Source organism: Mugil cephalus, chromosome 16, assembly GCF_022458985.1.
Source record: "Mugil cephalus isolate CIBA_MC_2020 chromosome 16, CIBA_Mcephalus_1.1, whole genome shotgun sequence".
Taxonomy (NCBI): domain Eukaryota; kingdom Metazoa; phylum Chordata; class Actinopteri; order Mugiliformes; family Mugilidae; genus Mugil; species Mugil cephalus.
Window position 1 is genome coordinate 1,546,308 of NC_061785.1, and position 17,384 is coordinate 1,563,691.

The 17,384-nt window shown below is 42.0% G+C and overlaps 3 protein-coding genes and 1 long non-coding RNA gene across 4 annotated transcripts; 2 read left to right on the forward strand and 2 right to left on the reverse strand.

Moving 5' to 3' along the window:
- The first annotated feature begins 27 nt into the window (after positions 1 to 27).
- On the forward strand, positions 28 to 1,343 carry LOC125022929 (myeloid protein 1-like). The gene is made up of 4 exons (XM_047609932.1): positions 28 to 168; positions 621 to 732; positions 931 to 1,085; positions 1,171 to 1,343. Exons 1-4 carry the CDS (start codon positions 144 to 146, stop codon positions 1,335 to 1,337), a joined length of 459 nt encoding a protein of 152 aa, XP_047465888.1. The 5' UTR covers positions 28 to 143; the 3' UTR covers positions 1,338 to 1,343.
- LOC125022930 lies at positions 1,192 to 7,203 on the reverse strand. Its single transcript, XR_007114505.1, has 2 exons — positions 7,056 to 7,203; positions 1,192 to 1,333 (listed from the first exon to the last, which is right to left on the reverse strand). It is a non-coding gene; the product is annotated as an uncharacterized LOC125022930 (long non-coding RNA).
- Positions 7,204 to 8,004: 801 nt separating this feature from the next.
- Positions 8,005 to 9,810, forward strand: LOC125022927 (myeloid protein 1-like). Its single transcript, XM_047609930.1, has 4 exons — positions 8,005 to 8,128; positions 8,582 to 8,693; positions 9,248 to 9,402; positions 9,488 to 9,810. The coding sequence occupies exons 1-4, from the start codon at positions 8,104 to 8,106 to the stop codon at positions 9,652 to 9,654; spliced, it is 459 nt and encodes a 152-aa protein (XP_047465886.1). The 5' UTR covers positions 8,005 to 8,103; the 3' UTR covers positions 9,655 to 9,810.
- A 1,480-nt stretch (positions 9,811 to 11,290) lies between these two features.
- LOC125022783 (monocarboxylate transporter 9-like) lies at positions 11,291 to 16,439 on the reverse strand. Its single transcript, XM_047609710.1, has 8 exons — positions 16,127 to 16,439; positions 15,766 to 15,909; positions 15,175 to 15,270; positions 14,682 to 15,027; positions 14,334 to 14,413; positions 14,023 to 14,251; positions 13,008 to 13,180; positions 11,291 to 11,886 (listed from the first exon to the last, which is right to left on the reverse strand). The coding sequence occupies exons 1-8, from the start codon at positions 16,437 to 16,439 to the stop codon at positions 11,714 to 11,716; spliced, it is 1,554 nt and encodes a 517-aa protein (XP_047465666.1). The 3' UTR covers positions 11,291 to 11,713.
- Positions 16,440 to 17,384: the final 945 nt, after the last annotated feature.

Consider the following 17,384-nt stretch of genomic DNA (forward strand, 5'->3'; position numbering starts at 1 on the left):
ACAACACTGTTTATTCACCTCTTTGCTTTATTTGCTCTTGTGAAATAATAAAGTTTCCACAGTGGGTTCGTTTCCAGCTGCTGAGCTATAAAACCTGAGAACTGAGAACAGACCTCACCTGGATCCAACGAGAAGATCTGAAGATGAGACGTGTCCTTGTTTTACTGGGTGAGAAACTGATTCACTGATTTCTGCAGAGTGGTCACCAGCTTCACATCCAATAATATTTCATATTTTCTCTGACTACTGTGAATAATTTTGAGTTTAATTCACAAACTTTTTAAAACTACTTGTGTTTGTGACGTTGTGGGGACCTGGTCCCTGGGACTCACCTGCCACACGAGGACACAAGTCACGATAACGTTGAAATCTAATCTATTGAGTGAATTCAAATTAAATAATTTATTAATGATTTAATTAACAATTTAATTTTAATTTTTATTTAATTTAATTAATAATGAATTATTTATGCAATTCTTCGAGATATTAATTTAGAATATTTACTGTAGCCAGAGTTTAAATTTCTCCTGAGTTTTAGTGGATTAATTACAGACTTCAGACTGGAAGTTAAATTATTTAATTTTAATGCTTTTATACTATCTATGATTGTGTGTCTCCAGCTGTGTTGTGGGTGTGTGAAGGCGTTAAGTTCGGTCAGATCTGTGAAGGAAACCCGAGCAACACCAGGAGGACGTCAGACGTCCATGGACAGGGACACTATGGAGCCAGACGGTGAGAGAGCAGCTTTATTATTATTGTTAATATTATTGTTATCATTAATAATAAAAATAATAATAATAATAATAATAATAATAACTTTGCGACGGATGAGTAGCTATTTTAAATTTAAGCTGTGGCTACCAGTAGTCAGAGTAATGCGGTGGAGTCGTCGTATGAAGCAAGTCACCTTGTGTGTATGTACATTTCTAGGGAAGGAGGTAGAACACATGATGGTGTGGACGTCATCTGCAGGGACGGATCAGTCGTCTACGCTCCGTTTGACGGGACCATCCTTCGATCTCTCACCATCTACGGAGACCCCGCCAAGGCCGCCATCAGCCAGGGCCTAGAAATGGAAGGAGGGGGTCGGTCCAACTCTCCCAGAGCTGAACATTGTTCTTTCTGATTATTTGACTCGTTGATTAACTGATTGTGTCTCTTGTCCTGAAGGTTTGCGTCTCAAGATGATCAGCGTGAGGCCGGACAAATCATCTGGAGCAGTGACGAAGGGCCAGAGGATCGGCGTCATGCTGCCCATGCAGAGAGTTTACCCTGGAATCACTTCACACGTCCATGTGGAACTGACCAACAAGAGAGACCCCACACCATACTTCTGATCCATCCTCTGAGGAACTGTGATGTAATGTTAAGGCCTGTGTCGTGCTGGAGAAAGTTGAGTGCAATGCAAAGAGATGATTATAATGTTTTATATTACACAATGAGCATTAAGCAGAAATTTGTTGACTTAATGTGTGAAAACATTGTATTGATTATATCTCATGTATACTCCACAAGACCTTATGTGATTTAATGCACGAGCACATATTATGGTAAAGTGTGTTCACCGTTATTATTTTCTAAAAGTAACCTTAAGAGAAGGTTAAGAAATAAGGATGTTAAAACAAATGAGAATAACTTTGAAAGAAAATGAGACCAGAGGGGATTTTGAAACTATTGGTGTAAAGTAAACCAGGATGGCCCTTAAAAAGAAGAAGAAGAAGAGGAAGAAGAAGAAGAAGAAGCTCTGTGGAGATGCCCCTAGATGGTACAGAAAAACGTTCACGAGGCTTACAAAGCCCAGTAACAGTTATGTAAAAGATTTCTAATGGTGTAACTGGTTAAATGTAAGGAGATGGCATAGAGGTGTGACTTAGGGCGTAACCTGGGTAGGCCCAACAGTATAAGAAAGGCTGCACAGGCCAGCAGGTAATACAGTTCTGAGAGAGAGAGACATCACCAGGCGGCACCACAGTCTGCACGGCGACACAAACGGGCAATAAAAACCCCTAACCCTAACCCATATCTGCAAATTTGAACAGTGGTGTTTGTGGGGAGAGTGTGGTCCGCCCACGTGAGTTTGAACTCTTTAAAAATATGCTCCACTCCTTCTGAACCTAACTTTTTAAATTACTAAAGCACGGGAGACAAACAGAACAGCAGAGTGTAAATTGTGTTAAATGTTTTTGTCTGTCTTCACTGTCTGTATCTGTTCTAAAGCCTCAGCAAGACCATGGTGCAGGAAGAGTGAATGAGTGGTTGCATGCTGGCAGATAGTGGCATTGGTATTTGCTGCAGGCAGTAAATCAGGGGTAGCTAAAAAGAACGGGACAGTAGATTCCTGATAGTCTTGATGTTGAGGAAGTGTATTCACGAGACCACACTGGTATTTGCTGGAGGACTAATTAGGTTGGAAATAAATCAGGAATAGCTAGGAAGAACAGGGCAATAAATTCCAGATAATCTCTTAACCCTTTCATGCATGGTGGTCACTATAGTGGACAGCTGTTCAAAAGCGTTTTTTATTTTTTTTGGATTTTGGTGTTGTAAGTGCATATCGGCCAACACAGTGGATGCTTGTGCATCACTCCATACACTTCCACCAATTGGCAGTACAATTTTTAAAATATTTTTTTAAGTTTGCCAACAGAGAGCCAGAAATGCTGAGTACCTTGGGACTTTTGTGTAAATACTTCAATCGCATGGCACCACAGAAGGCAAAAAAAAATAAATAAATTCTGGCATCAAGTGACATCTAAGAATTAATATAATCGTAAAGTTTCTGGATATTTATTTTACACTAGGAGACATTTGTAATTAATCATGGGAGTGGACAATTTTGTAACTTTATGAAAAAAAAAATTCAATTGCATAATTTTTTATATGGCTGAAGAGAAATAAAAACACAGAAAAAATGTGTCTAAGGTTCTCATAATTCATACATGAAAGGGTTAATGTTGAGGAAGTGTATTTGAGAGACTAATGAACCTGAGGATAGCGTTGTATGGGGACTATTGTGTAATATTTATATACGAAATGAACACAGATACAGTTGTATGTCATTTTTGTCTTGTGTTGAAGAGGCCGGTGTCTAAACATCATTCCTTGTGTTTACCTAACGTACGTAACGTCTGTGGATACTGCGTTGAGTTATTGTCTGTATAAGCACTGGCTGAATGCCAGAGGCCTGTAGGACAGTAATATTAACGGTCTGAACGGGCAGAAGTTTATCACCTGCAGTGTGATATAACTTGCCTACGACGGCAATAGTTGGTGTCAGGTGTTGTGGAAATTCTCTGCTGCTGGTGAAGAATGAAATAGAGACTTGTTTGCAATGACAAGGCCAATCATCACACGAGCGGTCAGAGTCTTCAGAGGACCTGCGATTCATTTGTGGGCCCTGGATTTTTACACCTGCACAGGAACCAGTATAGTCTCCTCTGCTACATATGCAAACAGGATCTTGAGGATCTTGAGCAGGAGCCAGCACAGTCAGCACTGCTGCTGTTGTCTTAACATGTGAAGTAAAGCCAGCGCCTGTTGTTTTCTCACGTCTGTGCATTTTCATACTTGTCTTGTGAAGTGGTTGACACCCTGGTGAGTTCAGGTGAAAGAAACGGTGAGTGTTGGGGAAGGACAGGAGACAAAGCAACAGCCTCTGGGATAAGTATGGCAGAAGAAGATGACTTGTCCTCTTTCCTTAAAGGCCAAAATATTCCTGATAGTGTCATTAACCAACTGAAAGATGATAAGGTGAATATAAATGTTAATTTTAAACATATGAATATGGAAATACATGTATTGTACAGCATTGCTAGCTTTCTCTACCTTGTTTACTGTTTCAATTTTTTTGACGCGTGCCTGTCTTTTTACAGATCGACATCGTCATGTTACGACAGACGGTGAATTGAGACAATATTTCATAAGATATGGGGACCGACTTGCAATAAAAGCATTTTGCAGTCTTCTTTCTTGCCACGTAATCCACCTATGTCCACAGAGCTGGCCAGATGTTTGCAACTGTTCTTCAATGAAACTGACAACATGATCCAAAGTAGACTATGTGACTTCAAAAAAAATTTAAGTGCCTTTCAGACACAACATAATCATGAAGAGTCGCAAGCAAAGTAGCTATGTCTTCATAATGCTATAATGTTAACTCCTGTACTGACATTTTCAAATGGGAATGCACACAAGAAACTTTCAGGTCTGCTCCTGAAACGTTTTCTTTCTTTCTTTCTTTCTTTCTTTCTTTCTTTCTTTCTTTCTTTCTTTCTTTCTTTCTTTCTTTCTTTCTTTCTTTCTTTTTCCCCATGTCCCTCCGTAAAAAAGACTTTACAAAAATAGAGAAATGAAATGAGCAACAAACACAGCTGGCATGTAAATAGACACATGTATGTACTTACATATTTAAGATATAAGTAGATAGATATATAGAAATGTACATATAAATAAAAAATAAAGGTGATGAATGAGGGAAGTGAGAGTGGAGAGGAAGTATTAACCCCTAATCATTTTATTCAGAAAAGAGATTGTGATAGAAAGCCTGTGGGCACCATATATGCTAGCAACAATATTAGAAAGCCTGTGTAATAATCCCACCCATGCAGTGATACTGCCCTTCCAGCCGTTTCTGGGAATTCCTGAAAACTTAACTATAGCAGGAAGAAATAGGGGGTCAGTAGATCCACGGTTGGAGATAGATACGAATTGTTCTCAGAAAAGTAGAGTGGGAGACAGGTAAATTTGGATATATCACCAGAACTCTAGCCAAAGATGGGATTGAGGATTTAAAGCACAACCCCACTAGGATACCAACAGGCCACGACTGCAGGCAAAATATTAGTACTGATAAGAACATGAGCAGAGAGACAGTCAGAAATCACTATACAGTAAGAAAATGCTAAGCAGTTATGGGAGCTAGCATAGTGGAGGGTGAGGGGCTGCTGACCCCGGTAGAATTACTGTTAAGACAGCATCCTGACCATGGCAAACAAATCAGACGTCGCATGAATAAGTGGCACAAATGAACATTCTGCGTTGGCTGGAGAGGGGGACCTTTGATGCTGTAAGGAGGTGGAGGCTAACATTAGACATACAGTGGGGGAAATAAGTATTTGATCCCCTGCTGAATTTGTAAGTTTGCCCACTTCCATGGAAATGATCAGACTCTGGTTTTTATGGTTGTTTACTGGTTATGGGTATAGACAGAATATCAATCGAAAATGCATAAAAAACACACAATCTAAAAGTTATAAATTGTTATGTATTTTATTAAGGGAAATAAGTATTTGATCCCCAACAATTCACTTAGAATTCAGGCTCCTACAGATTGGCTGGTGCGCATGTGGCACACAGCTATGCTCAGTCAACTAATTACCAATACTCCTGATCTTAACTCGTCATGTATATAAAGCACACCTGCTCTAAGAATCAGTTTCTTACATTCCAACTTCTACAGCACCATGGGCAAGACCAAAGAGCTGTCAAAAGATGTCAGGGACAAGATTGTAGACCTGCACAAGGCTGGTATAGGTTACAAAACCATCAGCAAAAGGCTTGGTGAGAAGGTGACAACTATTGGTGCCATTATTCGCAAGTGGAAGACCCATAAAAGGACCATCAACTGTCCTCGGTCTGGAGCTCCCCGCAAAATCTCGCCTCATGGAGTGAGGATGATGATGAGAAAGGTGAGGGAGCAGCCTAAAACAACACGGCAGGAGCTTGTTAATGATCTGGAAGCAGTTGGGACCTCCGTCACCAAGAAAACAGTTGGCAACACACTGCGCCGTTATGGATTGAACTCTTGCAGTGCCCGCAAGGTCCCCCTGCTCAAGAAGGCACATGTACAGGCCCGCCTTAAGTTTGCCAGTGAACATCTAAATGACTCAGAGAAGGCTTGGGAGAAAGTGCTGTGGTCTGACGAAACCAAAGTTGAGCTATTTGGCATTAACTCGACCCGCCGTGTTTGGAGGATGAAAAAACGTGAGTATGACCCAAAGAACACCATACCCACGGTTAAGCATGGAGGTGGAAACATCATGTTTTGGGGCTGTTTTTCAGCAAAGGGTACAGGGCAACTTCACCGCATTATGGGGCCAATGAATGCAGCCATGTACTGTAACATCTTGGACAAAAACCTTCTTTCCTCAGCAAGAACACTGAAGATGCCTCGTGGGTGGGTTTTCCAACATGACAATGACCCAAAACATACTGCCAGGACAACAAAGGAGTGGCTCAAGAAGAAGCATATTAAGGTCATGGAGTGGCCTAGTCAGTCTCCAGACCTTAACCCGATCGAAAACCTGTGGAGGGAGCTGAAGCTCCGAGTTTCCAAGAGGCAGCCAAGAAACTTGAAGGAGGACCCTTTTATGGGTCTTCCACTTGCGAATAATGGCACCAATAATTGTCACCTTCTCACCAAGCCTTTTGCTGATGGTTTTGTAACCTATACCAGCCTTGTGCAGGTCTACAATCTTGTCCCTGACATCTTTTGACAGCTCTTTGGTCTTGCCCATGGTGCTGTAGAAGTTGGAATGTAAGAAACTGATTCTTAGAGCAGGTGTGCTTTATATACATGACGAGTTAAGATCAGGAGTATTGGTAAATAGTTGACTGGGCACAGCAGTGTGCCACATGCGCACCAGCCAATCTGTAGGAGCCTGAATTCTAAGTGAATTGTTGGGGATCAAATACTTATTTCCCTTAATAAAATACATAACAATTTATAACTTTTAGATTGTGTGTTTTTTATGCATTTTCGACTGATATTCTGTCTATACCCATAACCAGTAAACAACCATAAAAACCAGAGTCTGATCATTTCTATGGAAGTGGGCAAACTTACAAATTCAGCAGGGGATCAAATACTTATTTCCCCCACTGTATGATGCAAAAGACACAAGCAAACAGCAGAGAAGGAAAACGAGCCAGGGAATGAGATGCTCAGGTGGTTTAGAGAGACGGGCAGACAGCATGTACTGGGCGGATGCCTGCATTGAAAGAAGAAGGAGGAAGAAGAGGTGGAGTGGAGCAATAAAAAACTTCCACAACAGAACCTGATCCATCCTCTTCAGACCTAATTTACCCACAACTTCTACAAAAATGTTGGACATTTTTCCAGTTGACCCACCCAGTGTTAAACTATAATAACCTGGCATGTTTAAAATGATTGTATCAACTAAAAGAAAGGTCAATAAAACCAAATTCTCTCTCAATGATGTCCATTTCTTATCATTCATGAGATTCATACACTGTTTTTAACTTAGAAGTGAGTATTAGGAGCTTACAATAAAGTCAGTACATACACAGATCAGCCATAACATTATGACCACCTGCCTTACATTGTGTAGCTACGAGAAATCTAAAGGTGAGAGTTGAACTGGACGTGAGTTTAGAGAAGACGTTTCATGCGAGCAGTTTCTTCAGTTCTAAGGGACTCGAGGGAAGTTTGAGGTTTAACCTGCTGAGGCCTGCTGAGGCTCCCTTTTCGAAATATAATACCCCAGAAAGATGATTGAACGGAAAAAAAAATAAAAAACCTGCTTTAGACGAGTGTTTCCCAACGTTCCCTGGACCCAGACTCTGGAATAAGCTCCCCACTGACCTGGGCCTACATCTAAAACATGGGCCTACATCTTGTTTTCTGGTGCGTCTGCTGTAATTAGGAGACTCTAGTCGTGTGACCTTCAGGTGGACTCCACCCACAGATGTTCCTGATTAAAACCTAAACTCTCCATCAGACGTTTAGAGCTGAAGACCTGGAGTTCTTTCATCTGCTCTTTGTCCTGTTGGCTCAGACGTTGACCCAGTCGGTCCAGGTGAGGTAACGTCTTTTATCTCCGGCTTCATGTTTGTTCAACAATAAACATCACATCTTGATTTCAGCCGTTGTCCAGGATTGATTTATATTTGCTGACAAACATCTGGTCAAGGTTCTCCACCAAGCCACCGGCCAAGCACCAACACACTGTTTATTCACCTCTTTGCTTTATTTGCTCTTGTGAAATAATAAAGTTTCCACAGTGGGTTTGTTTCCAGCTGCTGAACTATAAAACCTGAGAACTGAGAACAGACCTAATCTGGATCCAACGAGAAGATCTAAAGATGAGACGAGTCCTCGTTTTACTGGGTGAGAAACTGATTCACTGATTTCTGCAGAATGGTCACCAGCTTCACATCCAATAATATTTTATATTTTCTCTGACTACTGTAAATAATTTTGAACTTTTGAAAACTACTTGTGTTTGTGGCGTTATGGGGACCTGGTCCCTGGGACTCACCTGCCACACGAGGACACAAGTCACAATAACGACTTGATTTAAAAACAGAAATCTTATCTATTGTGTAAATTCCAGTTAAATCAAGACAATGTATTTGTGCAAATCTTCAAGATATTAATTTAGAATATTTACTCTAGCAGGTGTTTCTCCTGGGTCGTAGTGGAATAATTACAGAATACTTTTTCTTTGTATGCCACCAGTTAATAAATGTTCTGCTTCATTCTAGTGTGTAATTAGGACAAATGTGACATCAATTATTTAATTTTAGAGCTTTTATAATATCTGTGATTGTGTGTCTCCAGCTGTGTTGTGGGTGTGTGAAGGCGTTAAGTTCGGTCAGATCTGTGAAGGAAACCCGAGCAACACCAGGAGGACGTCGGACGTACACGGAAATGGAAACTATGGAGCCAGACGGTGAGACAGCAGCTTTGTTATTTTTATCATGATTAACTTAACATTAGAATAGCTTAATGAAGTTATCCGTGTTTACGTTAACTCATTGAGTATGTGTACGTCAAAGGTTTTTTCCAACGGCTGGTAAATGGGTCAAAGGTCACTGTGAGTAATTTGGGGGCTTCTGGGATACGTAGTACAGAAGAGACAGAGGATCATACCACGAGATGAAGAGAGAGCAGATATTCCATTTGAAAATTCAGACTCGTAACTCACAAATTCTGACTTCCAAGTACAAATGGAGAGAATCTAAAGAGTGACATCATGATGGGTTTGTCCATAGCATTGACCTTCTGCAGACACAATTATCATGTGACGAGGGAGACAGCGCCATGTTGGATGGGAGAAAGTGATTGATAGGCCGGGAAATTCTAAAGAGAACCAAATCATAGAAAATATAGTATTGCGACGGATGAGTAGCTATTTTAAATTTAAGCTGTGGCTACCAGTAGTCAGAGTAATGCGGTGGAGTCGTTGTATAAAGCGAGTCACCTTGTGTATATGTACATTTCTAGGCAAGGAGGTAGAACACATGACGGTGTGGACGTCATCTGCAGGGACGGATCAGTCGTCTATGCTCCGTTTGACGGGACCATCCGTCGAAAACTCATCGTCTACGGAGACCCCGCCAAGGCCGCCATCGACCAGGGCCTAGAAATGGAAGGAGGGGGTCGGTCCATCTCTCTCAGAGCTGAACATTGTTCTTTCTGATTCTTTGACTCGTTGATTAACTGATTGTGTCTCTTCTCCTGAAGGTTTGCGTTTCAAGATGTTCTACGTGAGGCCAGACAAATCATCTGGAGCAGTGATGAAGGGCCAGAGGATCGGCGTCATGCTGCCCATGCAGAGTGTTTACCCTAGAATCACTTCACACGTCCACGTGGAGCTGACCAACAAGAGAGACCCCACGCCATACTTCTGATCCGTCCTCTTCAGACCCGATTTACCCACGACTTCTACAAAAATGAAGACAAAAATGTTTGACACTTTTAAAGTTGACCCACCCAGTGTTGAATTATAACAACCTGTCATGTTCATCAACTAAAAGAAAGTTCAATAAAACCGAATTCTCTCTTTACTGATAATGTTTATTTCATACACTGTGTCTAACTTAGAAATATTATGAGAATCAGCCATAACATTATGACCTGCCTTACATTGTGCTCTGAACATGAGCTTTGATGTTATCAGAAGCTGAATCAGAAAAAACTTTATTTATGCCCAAAGGGCAATTAGGAGGGCGAAGAGCGATACATAAAAATAAAAGTAAGGGAATAAAATCACAAAAAGAATAAAATCATAAAAGTGGGTGGACAAAAAACAGCATATTATGTACAATGGCAGGCCTGCTGCCAGTTACAGAAGAGTGAGATGAATTGTGGAAAATAATATAAAGGGCAATAAGAAAAAGGTCTCTGTCCTCCTCCGGGTCTTAGAGAACGGACAGAGGAACCTGTGACCAGACGGCAGCAAACAGAATATCAGATCCTTCAGGTCCTGCTTCAGGTTAAATGGTGGAGCCTCCGTGGATCAGGACATCCGAGTTTCATCCGGGTAGCTTCTTCAGTTCTAAGCGACTGAAAGGAAGTTCGAGGCCAGAGCTTTTGTTTGGTATGCATTTTTTAATTTCTTCATTTCTCTTTATTTGGGATCAGTACCTACAACTTAGAACTATAAAAACTAAGCATCGTCTTTGAACATGAAGTAGGTTTTGGGAAAAATGATGCCCTCATATGTGGACACTCAATAACGTTATATTAAATTCACCAATATGTAACAAAATATAAACCTGTTAATTCTCAGGTCTGAACTTTGTGCAAATGAATTCCAAATAATGAAGTCCCAACATCCTCAGTTGACTAATTATAGCTTTTTACTATTGATAGAATTTCTTAAGTTTGTGTGTCATATTAAACATATTTTAACTGTAAAATTTGACAAGATTTCGTACTTCGTGTTTTTACACCAACTAGAATCTAGTTATGAGGATAAAAGTCTAAATGAAGTAGTTGTTGGGAATCACTGCGTTAAATGTCACAGTTTGGTTTTGGTCAAATTAACATTCAGCATTTTTCCTCCTAACATCAAAGGACAAAATGATCAATTGCTGCCTGGTTCATACACCCACCGACCGTGGTCATAATGATATGGCTGATAAGTGGTTTACAGTATTTTCACTTCTTTCAGAAACACACACTCCTCTATACACAACATACAATTTAATTAAGAACCAAAACATTTAATATTTGGAACAGTTTGGTACAAAAAAAATATATATATATATATAAAAAAAAAATACACAAACCAAAATATGACAAATACAAAACAACAAGCAGCTTCAAATTCCAGACATCATGTCACTTAAAAAAAACATTACTTTTTTTATTTGTATATGTGTATTTAGTAATTTTGTTGTTTTTTATTTTAGTTTTTTTTTTTTTTTAACTTGCATTGAGTTTTTACTCCTCTTGGTTTTTAATTAGTTTTTATTTTGTTCTTATTCTATTTTGAAGCTTGCAGCACCTTCATAAGTTTTTATAGTTTTTATAGTTTCCTGTTTAGTTGTCGTCTTGGTTCATGTGTCTGGTTTTGATTGCGATGGATGCCGTGCTTCAAACCACAAGCCAAGTTTACCTGCAGGTACAAATGAAGTAACTTGCAGCTGGACCTTAACGCTGCGTTCAGGTCACATCAGACTGTGGTATATTTGAACTGTCAGTCCTGATTGTCTCACAGAGTTCATCTCATAATTCCTCATTCTCCATCTATGACTTTTCGGGGTTCGTTAGCTGAGTTTTACAGTCACAGTGAAGTTTATTCGGCCATTTTATTTCAGCTTAGCACCAAGAAAATACCTGAACTCAAAAACCTGCTACCCTGAGTTTTGTCTTCCAGGCAGAGACGTCCAACGCCTTCATGTAAACACAGTGTAAAAGTCTAATTTCAATCTTAATTCTGATCCAGGATTCGGATTTGTTCCGTCAGCTTGTCACCGTGGTAACGTGGCAGCTGATCTGTGGAGGAGGAGGAGGGGGACGGGTTTGTGGTCGTGGGAGGACGGCGGCGAGGAAGAGGACGATGCTGGTGGCCATCATGAAACCTCCGGTGATGAAGAAGGCGGCGTTGTACGATTCACAGATGTCGTAGAAACCACCTGAAGAGTAAAATAGACGCAGAGCATCACATGTTGTGTTTCCATTCCCCTTGAAATACACAATATCTCAAAAAAAATAAAAAAATAAAAAATGGTGATGGAAACACCTGCATTCCTAAAAACCTCAAAAATACCTAAAACTAAAACATTTCTACTCTTGCGAGGCGCTTTTTTTTTTTGACATATTAATATAAAAGTTTATCACAAAAACGCAATGGAGACACTTTTTTGTCATTAAGACATATGAACAGAAGAGGAGGCTGAATATTTTATTGGAATGATACGGGAGTAAATAGTAAAATATAACATCGGAAATGTCGATTCCACTTTTACTTGTGAATTCTTCGCTCACAACCTTCTCCCAGAAATCCTTCTACGTGGGAATTCCTTCGTCTTCCTCTTTTCTTTAATCTCTCTGTTGATGTCATTACAAACACACCAACATACGTCCGTCTTCCTTCCAGCTGAGTCTCACGAGACGAGATTTCACAAGAATCACGAAGCTCATGTCAATGGGGACACAGACGAGTGCAGTTATTGAGTTTCAGAAATACAGCTTTTATTGGAATGGAAACGCAGGAAATGATAATAAAATGGTAAAATGTTGGGGAGATGATCCAGATTTTGGAACGAGCTTTAAAGTTCTTCTTTTATTTTAGAGACAAAAGCCCTAATCGACCAGTTTTACCTGGGACCTGGAGTTTCCCTCTAGTTTCCTGTCCGTAGTTATGTCTCTGCTGCAGGTCTGAGGACAATTTACACTTTGACAGCTTCAGTTACTTTATAAATTATTATCGATAATAAAACCAAGGACCTGTCAGTATTAAAACCAGATGAACACATTAATGGTGGATTTAATGGTTTCAGGCCTGGTCTAAGTGGGCGAATGGGTGAGAGACGTCTCCACTTTGCTCCCTAACATCCGTCCACACTTTGATTTATTATAAATTTTGATTTATTAAACAGAAAAAAGTCTAAAAAAAGTAAAAACTAATCCCAGAGATGCTGTTTTATCTCAGGACCTTCTGGTACCAGAAACAGGGTTACCAGAGGATCCAGATTAAACTAGTCCGGTGTGAACGGGGCTAAACCTCTACTAGACATATGGAGTCAGTTCCTACCTACGACAGGAGGACCCAACATGATGCCGAAGCCTCCGAAGAACATGAGAATCCCATGAGCCTCGGCGAGCTTCTCCGGACCGACCACCTGACTGATCACGTATGGCACCAGAGTCCAGTTCCCACTCAGGAAACCCAGGACCAGGGACAGGAGCTGGAGGCCCAGATACGACCTGCAGGAAAACACACGCTCAGATGTTATCGGCCTCTTTTCTGACGGTAAACGTGAAGATGGGTTTCTGGTGGGCGGAGCTTCACTGGAATACATTGGCTAACTCTGGCTAGTGGTTTGTGTTGACTTGTTTTTCACAACAGTGGAAGAAAATGTTTTTATTTATTCATTTTTTGCACAGCTTTGTTACAAATTTTAATTATTTATCTAAATAAATAAGTGAAAACAATAGAAGCGGGAAAATAGAGGAATGATGATGAGAGAAAATACATAAATATAAATATTTAGAAAATGACAACAACAAAAAATATATAAGGACTCACTTACACACACAAAGAAAAGTTTTTTTTTAAATTTGGATATTTATGGTCACTCACTCTCCAGGACTGGCTAATGGCTAAGAGGCTAATGGCTGAGAGGCTAATGGCTAAGAGGCTAATGGCTGAGAAGCTAATGGCTGAGAGTCTAATGGCTAAGAGGCTAATGGCTAAGAGGCTAATGGCTGAGAGGCTAATGGCTGAGAGGCTAATGGCTAAGAAGCTAATGGCACAGACAGTGTTAAAAAGCTAAGTTTCCAGTGGGAAACACAGATTACACAGATGTTATTGACCTTTTTTCTTTTCTGTTGGTAAATGTAAAGATGATTTTCTAGTGGACGGAGCTTCGCTGGAATACGTTAGCTAACTCTGACTAGCAGTTTGTGTCCACTTGTTTTTGACAGTAGACAGACGGATGACAGATGTTCAAATAATAATCACCAAAAAGAAGGAAAAAAAATGTCCAGTTGCAATAATTCAACGTTTTTTTGTTGACGTCCTCACTGGTTTCAACACGTGCTCTAACCTGATGTAGGGGATGATCAGGACGCAGATTCCACTCACTCCCACCGTCAGGGTGTACAGGAGGACACTGTCCACCCGGGGGACGTCGGCCATGATGCCCAGACTTAGTTTTCCCACACAGCAACCAACAGACATCAGAGAGACCAGGGAGGTGGAGGCGGAGGCAGCGTCCTCCGTCATGGAGGAGCCCCGGGCCAGGTCCTCCAGGAAGAGCAGAGGTGGATAGCTACCTGCAGGAGGACGAATGGAGACACACCAGGTCAGACCTTCTGTCCTCATATGAGTTCTCTGGACGCAGAAAAGCAAACTGACCGAAGCTGTAGAAGAAGAGGGTGATGCACGACGCCATGAGCACTCTGTCCTGAAGGAGGGACAACATGGAGGACAAACACCTGAGGAGAAAACACACGTCCTCCACATTAAAGCAGCTACAGAAGAACGAGGAGCAGCAAAAATCTCTAATGAAAAAAAATAGTACATTTACAACAAAGATATGTAACCATCTAAATAATTGAGTTTTAATTGTCATTTTTTGACTTATTGTTACAATAACAATAAAAACACGTATGTGCTGCCGAAAACATTTAGATGTGACTCCGTTAAGCTAACGAGGCTAACGATAAAAAGGTCGTTTAATAACTAAAGGTTTGTTGAACTCACCGAGTGCGACGTCTTAACTTGACCTTTATCACCGTAACATAGGCGGTGCAGCTGAACACGCTCCTCCTCCTCCTCATCAGACCTTTGGTTTCCACGGTGACGACCTGATCCTTGGTTGGGGGCTTCTGATTGGACGCCTGCTGCTCCTCCTCCTGAAGCCGCTGCTCCAAGATGGCGGCTCTCTGTCGGAGGTAGTACCTGGGCGGGGTTAAAGGTCTCATGAGGCCGGCGCAGGCCACCACGTTGAGGGCCAGGGCGCCGACGATGAGCAGGCAGCCGTCCAGACCCAACCTCTGGACCAGCTCACTCTGCAGGGACGAGTACAGGAAGCTGCCCACGCTCCCACCTGAGGACGCACCAATTACACAGGGCTTTTTATGTAAATGAATATGACCTTTCATAACACTGTGGAACCAACTAACAGGGAACTAATGTCCTGGACCAGTCCTCCTTGGGGATTTCTTTTTGGGGGGGGGGGGGGGTGTTGACCTACCTGTGGTGATTATCCCCAGGGCCAGGCCTCGCCTCTTGTCAAAGTAGGAGCAGGTGATGGTGATGGTGGCTGAGTACAGGAGTCCAGCACCGACTCCTGATCAACACACAGATTAAACTCCATCAGCATCTCACTGCACCTGGTCCATATGAACCACAAATTGACGAATCAAATCCAGACAGAACTGTACGTCTGGTCTCAGCCTGCAGCGCCACCATGTGGTCAGGAGAATATTGTACGGGCTGTTGTCTCTGATGGATCTCTACCTACCACTGGACCAGAAGTAGGGACACATGGACGGAGACTTGGAGACATGATCCAGATTTAGGAACCAGATAGAAAGACTCTGACATGTTAAGATCATGATGTTACTTATTTTAAAGATTTTAAAGAATGAAGGAAGGAGACGCTTCAGTCATGAACATGAATCAAGCTTCATCTGAACCTAAAATCTAACAGTCAGAAGTGGGAATCGAACTCTTGCCTCAAAGTGAGACTGCGACCTGAAGGCAGTGCCTTAGACCACTCTGCCATCCTGACACATGTAGAATTGGCGAGACGTGGGCAGAGACCAGATCCAGATCCACTTACCGACCACGATGCCGTAGGAGAAGATGAGGAAGGAGACGCTGGGGGCGAAGGCGCTCAGCATCAACCCCCCCGACACCATCAGACCACTGAATATGGAGACGGGACGAGAACCAAAGTTCACCACACACACACTGCAGATAGGACCTGGAAGGAAGGAAGGAAGGAAGGAAGGAAGGAAGGGAGGAAGGAAGGATGGATGGATGGATGGATGGATGGATTAGTTCCTAGTTAAGTTTGGTTCATTAGGTTCAATCAATCAGGTTTAATAATAATAATCTATATCCATCATCACGTATCCATCATATCCACAGTTAGTGGAGGCTCTTCCTCTGATGTGACCAGTCAGGAGTCAGTTTCTCACCCACAGTGAGTCCCACTCCAGCCACCACGGATCCCACCCAGGCCGTGGTGGCCTTCGACTCCCCGTAGACCAGCAGCCACTCCGGGTACAGGACTCCCACCGACTGGGGGGAGCCATACGCCAGCATCAGAGCCAGGAAGCTCACCACCACGATCACCCAGCCCCACCCACCATCAGGGGCCGGGGGTCGCTCAGATCCACCATCAGGAGTCAGGGGTCGCTCAGATCCACCGTCAGGGGCCGGGGGTCGCTCAAACCCACCATCAGGGGCCGGGGGCCCCTCAGACCCAGGGTCTGGGTCCAGGGGAGACATCCTGTGACCTTTAAAAGGAAACTGTGCAGAGAAGGAGAGAGGAATGCACTGACATGAGTTCCTAATATTTTGATGGACGAAATAAAACCAGCTGGACTCAACATTATTCAAATGAACTGTGTCTGTACTTTCATTTGTTTGTTTTGGTGTTCTTTCCTGTTCTTACTCACATGGAGGCAGATGAATCTACAATAAACCGACTTCTTTGGTTTTGCTGAAACAGATTCCAAACAGAAGCTGAAATGAATGGATGTGTGTATTTCCTGGAGCCTGCTGCTGTTCTCCCTGAGGATCTATTGTGTGAACTCCGTCCTTTGTCTCTGGGACTTTGCTGCAGATTCAACTCGTTTCTAAATCGTTTAAAAGTTGAATGGAGTCTGGTGTGAGGAGATCTCTGCAGCCTTTTCTCTTCCACCTTTACATTTCTCCTCCACCTCCTCCTCCTCCTCCTCCTCTATCTTCTCGTGGTGTTGTGTGTTTGTGTCTGTTGTCCTTGTCTCATCATCCTGTCCAGTCTTCATGTCCTCCTGCAGGTCTCCACTCCTACCTGGATGAACAACGCTCCAACCTGCCCAGGATTCCTCTAATACTCTCAAACATCATCAGATTCTCCTCATATTTACATGAGCCACATGGAAGTTCATCTATTGTATAAAGAGTCTTGAGACAGACTGTGTTGTTATTAGAATAGAAATAAAATGTGCTGCTTATGTGATGCATGCATTGTGCGTGCTTGTGTATTGTAATGTCTCTTGTGTGTTTGTAAGTTGCTGCTGCTTTTTTAAAAACGAATCTCTGTTGTTTTCTTTCCTCTTTTTAACCTGCGTTGATATTATCTCGTATTTATTTTTTAGGATGTCCTCTACCTCCTGGAAATTAGCTTCATTAGCTACAGCTGAACTATTCACTGGCTCCTTAGTAGAATAATAGAGTGTGTCTACGTCA

Excerpts from the sequence above, each read along its gene's own strand:
- LOC125022927 (XM_047609930.1), top strand. The coding sequence starts at position 8,104 with ATGAGACGAGTCCTCGTTTTACTGG. Across the intron at positions 8,129-8,581 it reads ACGAGTCCTCGTTTTACTGG|CTGTGTTGTGGGTGTGTGAA; the intron begins GTGAGAAACTGA and ends GTGTGTCTCCAG. Across the intron at positions 9,403-9,487 it reads CCTAGAAATGGAAGGAGGGG|GTTTGCGTTTCAAGATGTTC; the intron begins GTCGGTCCATCT and ends CTTCTCCTGAAG.
- LOC125022929 (XM_047609932.1), top strand. The coding sequence starts at position 144 with ATGAGACGTGTCCTTGTTTTACTGG. Across the intron at positions 169-620 it reads ACGTGTCCTTGTTTTACTGG|CTGTGTTGTGGGTGTGTGAA; the intron begins GTGAGAAACTGA and ends GTGTGTCTCCAG. Across the intron at positions 1,086-1,170 it reads CCTAGAAATGGAAGGAGGGG|GTTTGCGTCTCAAGATGATC; the intron begins GTCGGTCCAACT and ends CTTGTCCTGAAG.
- LOC125022783 (XM_047609710.1), bottom strand. The coding sequence starts at position 16,439 with ATGTCTCCCCTGGACCCAGACCCTGGGTCTGAGGGGCCCCCGGCCCCT. Across the intron at positions 13,181-14,022 it reads CTGATCATCCCCTACATCAG|GTCGTATCTGGGCCTCCAGC; the intron begins GTTAGAGCACGT and ends GTTTTCCTGCAG. Across the intron at positions 11,887-13,007 it reads GTTGGGTCCTCCTGTCGTAG|GTGGTTTCTACGACATCTGT; the intron begins GTAGGAACTGAC and ends TTTACTCTTCAG.